Source organism: Caenorhabditis briggsae (assembly GCF_000004555.2).
Source record: "Caenorhabditis briggsae complete genome, chrIV, whole genome shotgun sequence".
In the NCBI taxonomy this organism is placed as follows: domain Eukaryota; kingdom Metazoa; phylum Nematoda; class Chromadorea; order Rhabditida; family Rhabditidae; genus Caenorhabditis; species Caenorhabditis briggsae.
In genome coordinates, this window is record NC_013487.2 from 12,852,794 (window position 1) to 12,857,428 (window position 4,635).

General features: G+C 40.1%; 3 protein-coding genes across 3 annotated transcripts in view; 1 reads left to right on the forward strand and 2 right to left on the reverse strand.

Annotated features, from left to right (window-relative positions):
* CBG08294 overlaps positions 1 to 976 on the reverse strand; it is a gene marked incomplete at both ends in the record, with an annotated part of 3,919 nt that extends 2,943 nt beyond the window's left edge. The window contains 2 exons of the mRNA XM_002634458.2: positions 767 to 862; positions 926 to 976. Of these exons, the coding sequence (XP_002634504.2) occupies positions 767 to 862; positions 926 to 976 (147 nt within the window). The remainder of the gene's footprint in view (positions 1 to 766; positions 863 to 925) is intronic.
* A 261-nt stretch (positions 977 to 1,237) lies between these two features.
* Positions 1,238 to 2,143, reverse strand: CBG08292 (the record flags this gene model as incomplete). The annotated part of the gene is made up of 4 exons (XM_002634456.1): positions 1,238 to 1,418; positions 1,593 to 1,833; positions 1,879 to 2,035; positions 2,081 to 2,143. 4 exons carry the CDS (start codon positions 2,141 to 2,143, stop codon positions 1,238 to 1,240), a joined length of 642 nt encoding a protein of 213 aa, XP_002634502.1.
* A 958-nt stretch (positions 2,144 to 3,101) lies between these two features.
* The window catches only part of Cbr-smgl-2, a gene marked incomplete at both ends in the record, with an annotated part of 4,418 nt that continues 2,884 nt past the window's right edge, over positions 3,102 to 4,635 (forward strand). The window contains 4 exons of the mRNA XM_045236075.1: positions 3,102 to 3,192; positions 3,498 to 3,682; positions 3,728 to 3,918; positions 3,966 to 4,446. Coding sequence (XP_045093733.1) covers positions 3,102 to 3,192; positions 3,498 to 3,682; positions 3,728 to 3,918; positions 3,966 to 4,446 — 948 coding nt within the window. The remainder of the gene's footprint in view (positions 3,193 to 3,497; positions 3,683 to 3,727; positions 3,919 to 3,965; positions 4,447 to 4,635) is intronic.

The following is a 4,635-nucleotide window of genomic DNA, read 5'->3' on the forward strand; positions in this document are numbered from 1 at the left end:
GGTGTCTTGAGGCAAAAATTTTTATGAGTCATTTTTTGAGAGAAAATTGGATTTTTTGGGACTTTTTATCAAAATTTCTTTGTTTTCAGGGTTAATTATTATTTTGACAAAAATGTATTATCAAAAATTAACAGAAAAAATTTTTAATTTTTCGGAACCCGGGCCGGGATAATTTTTCTCAAGCCGGGCCAGGGCTGACCCGGGCCGGGCCGAGGTTTAGCAAGTATGTGGCAAACGAGCAACAATTTTTGAGACTCCTCAAATTCCGCTAAAAGTGGATGGAGCCTAACTTACAAGCAGCGCGCGGATTTTCTCATGACATCTTGCATAAAAAACGGGGGTACGACGAATTCGAACGTTTTCAAATTCGAACAGACCTAAAATCGAACTGATTCAATTCAGAACAGTCCTTTGCACACGTACCAGAACAGAACGCGGACAGAATCGAACTGTTACAAGTTCGAACTGGTAAGGAGTCGAACTGTCCCAAATTGGAACGCTTCCTGCAACAGAGCGCGCATGAAAGCACACACAAAACAGCGAATTCGCCGTCCCCCCTAAAAAACTGCTCACAATTTAGGCTACAAAAAAAGGCTACAAAAAAAAACACGCTACAAAATGCGAACCGAATCAATATTGACTTACTTTTTGCTCCAATTAGACGGCCAAAAACATAAATATTACAAAGATTCACACAAAATTCAGTACAAAAAGACAAAACCAAGAAATCTTTATTCAAATATCAACAAAATCGGCACTTTCTTACCTTCACAATCGGTCCGCAGCTACCGAAAATCTCGCGAATCGCCTCGTTGACGAACAGTTCGAATTGATCGATCGAGAAGACTCTCTTATCAGGTAACTCGCTGCAAATTTGCCCGGCTGGCATTTCTTTCTATACAAATACTTTCACCTACATTCTCACTCCTAGACGAGCAAAATCGGCCTCCACTTGATTTCCGTCTCTGTTTCCCATAAAATGATCTGAAGATAAGGAGTATTCAATGTGAAAAAAGGCTAACTAGAAGATATCAAAAAAGCTGAAATTAACAAAAACAATTTGAGGATAGAATGAAAAATTTAAAAAAAAGATTGAATCATTCATGTGCAGTTAATAGTTACAGGAGAGGATCATGAAGGGTGGAAATTATGGAATTTACAGGTTATGTACATCGGGACGTTTGAAAACCCAAAAGGTTAGGTGGTGGGCATGATGAAAAGATAAAAAGGTATTAAATTAGCGAGCAGTCGACGTGCTGGGAGTTTCGAATTTCTTTCGAAGAGTGATGGATCCACGATGGCGTCGGACCACTTCCAAGTGGTATTTGTACAGGTAGCGTTGGAGAAGAGAGCTCGAAGCACGATCACGGAATCGAGTTTCAAGGACGAGCTCGCCGCGGCCGCCTTCACGAGCGAATCTGGAAAAATTGTAAAAAATAAAACAACAAACTTTTTTGGCGAGTTACGGTAGTCAAAAGTACGCAAAAAATGAGCGACACCGCCCCAATTGACTCGAAATATTCGTAATTTTAACCTAACTTTGGGGTGTTTTTGGTCGCGATTTTTCAAAATAAAGTACAGTTAGGACCCACTTTTCAATTTTCTTCTGCATACTAGACGTCTGATGAGCATTCTGCGATCGTCGGGCATGCAACTTTCGATCGAGTGGCGGTTGGAACGGTGGACTGTGTGTTGGTGTCGTATCGCTGGCCTCGCCAACGTCTCCAACCCAGTCACTCTGCTCATCATCTGCTTCCTGTCCTTTGTTATCTTCAGAAGCCGATTCGTCGCTAGAAGAGATGTGCGACTCGAAACCATCACAATCCATGTATTCTGAAATATTCGTATACTTTTTTGGCTTTAGAGCTTGATTCTCACTTTCTGCTTTATTTCTTGGCGTTGGATCCACATCCATTTGCTGTCCCTTCTTCTTCGTTCGCTTCTTTCTTCGAACCGCTCGATCTTCAGCGGTCTGTGGAGATTCGGGTAGAGAATCCGATTCCAGTGTTACATTGGCGATTTTCTTAGATACTTTCTGAAATTGGAATTTAAAAATGCCGGATTTTCTGGAATAACTTACTTTGCATTCATTATCGTCCTCGTCCGGATCGCTGGTTTGGTCTTCGCGTTCGCTGAGGTCCATCTGGAAGAAAAGAATTTGTAGGGTGTTTGCTATTTGAACGGAAAAATGGAGGAGGAGAAGCTAACAAAACACGCAACGACACTCAAAATCAATAGATTGGTTCGGCTAGCTTGTTTTGATGAGCGCGAGGAGGAGGAGACGGCGCAGCGAAAACCACGAGACGCGCCGTTCGTTTCTAGCCGCCAGGGAGCGGAAACAATAACGAAAAAACAAAACATATCGGAATACATAACACGAAAATAAATAGTTTTTTTGAATTATGACTGGTGAGGAGGAGTGAAAAAAGGGATTCATGTCAAAAATTGGTTTATGAGATTTATAGAATTCACAGTTGCTGCATATTGCAATGCAAGCAGTCCCATTCACAGTTGCTGCATATTGCAATGCAAGCAGTCCCACTTGGCCTACAGGACTCTAGTCGGCCCGCCTGGTCATTTTACTTTTTTATTTGTACAGGTCCCATTTCTTGCCAAATTATCTATCGATTTCCCCCCATGCATTGCAAATAAATATATTATTATTATTATTATTACAGTGGGTGGACTCATGAAACAAAGTTGAACAAATTCCGTATTATATGAATTTGATAACAAAGAAAGCGCTTTCAAAGACGAAACAATCAACAAATTAGTTTATTATTAATTTGGGACCTTCAGATTCCCTTTTTCGTTGTTTTTCCTGAAGGATCGCTTTCTAGCATGAAATTCATGTTGAAATAATTGAAAATATGGTAAAAACAACCGGAAAAACTGAAATTTGCATCAAAAAATAAAACAATATTGTTTTGAAAATCTCAGTTTACCGCAAACACCGCCCACTCATAGTGCACTATTTCGCAACACTTTCCAAAAAGTCCGCAAGTTTGGGTGGCGGTATTTGCAGACCTAGTAGAAAATATATGTTTTTTTTCGCAAATAAATATTTTGTTTCCAAAAAATACATGTTCTAGGTTCCGAAAATGTATAAATTGACACAAGAGGAGTATGAAAAGCACCGAGGCGCACTCTTCAGACATTTTTTGCCAGATGAGCCGGGGACAAGCAGAGATGGTTGAAAAGAAACTGAACAAAATAAATATTGAAAAATGTTGGAAATTCAGGAAACCGGGGAGGAATCAAGACAGCGGCGCAAGAATTGATAGAAACGAAAAGGAAATCTATTGAGAGCTATTTCAGTCGATTTTTTAGGTGAATGAAGACAACAAAAGTGAATTTCACACTAGTTTATCAAGTTTAGAGAGCTAAAAGGAGAAACCAACGATCACTTCGACTTGAAAAGAGTGAAATTCGATGATTTGGTATTCCACAAGATACTGGAGGATTGAACAGGCTTCGATTCAAAGGAGAACATCTAGGAATCGTACCAACACCGCTGAACCATATCAATCCCTGGCTCTACAGACATTTCGAATATGCTCATTACGTGGCACTGCAATTCAATCAACACCAGAAGTTTCAAAAACTTCAGAAGCTCAGAAAACTTCAGAAAGAGCTACCAATTGCAGAGAGAGCCACTGAAATAGTGGAGTTGTTAAAGACAGTAAGGCTTTTATTTTGAAAAAAAATATATTTAAAACAATTCCAGAACCAAGTACTAATTGTGGCTGGAGACACAGGATGCGGAAAATCGACTCAAGTACCGCAGTACCTTCTGCAAGCTGGCTATACGGGTGTAGCTTGTACCCAACCTAGACGGATTGCGTGTACAGCACTGGCTCGGCGAGTAGCCTACGAAACTCTGAATCAGTATGGGAGTGAGGTGGCTTTTCAGATTCGGTGAGTTTCCCAAAATTAAAAAAAATATTTATTTATTGAATTTTCAGATTTGAGACTACAAAATCTCAGCGAACGAAACTACTCTTCCTCACCGAGGGTTTGCTGCTCCGCCAAATGGAAAAAGACTCTCTTCTGGAAAAATACAACGTAATAATCCTCGACGAGGTTCATGAACGTCATCTGACTTCTGATCTTTTAATCGGACTTCTCCGAGATTTATGTTCAAAACGAGAAGATTTGAAATTGATTTTGATGTCTGCCACGATTAATTTAGACCTGTTCAAAGGATATTTCGAAGGAGCCCCTGTGGTTCAAGTGCCCGGAAGACTATTCCCAATCGATGTTCGATGGCATCCAATCAAGCAATTCATTGAGCAATCTGAGAAAAAGACTCATAAAATCGATCCGGAGCCGTATTTACGGATTTTGGAGTTGATTGATAAGCAGTTTCCGAGCACACAGAGGGGCGATGCGCTGATTTTTTTGAATGGAGTCGCTGAGATTTCAATGGTGGCTGAGCATTTGAAAGTGGGGTTTTTGCTTTATTTTGTGAAAAAAATCTTGTAGGATCACATAAAAATAGAGAAATCTACATAATTTCTATACAAAATTCGCGGTTTTTTTCTTTCATTTTCCATGTTCCGAGATTTTGTGCACAATTGAGACCCCTCAAATTCCGGAGAAAAAGTTTCCGGAGAAAATTGGGCGGAGTCAGGG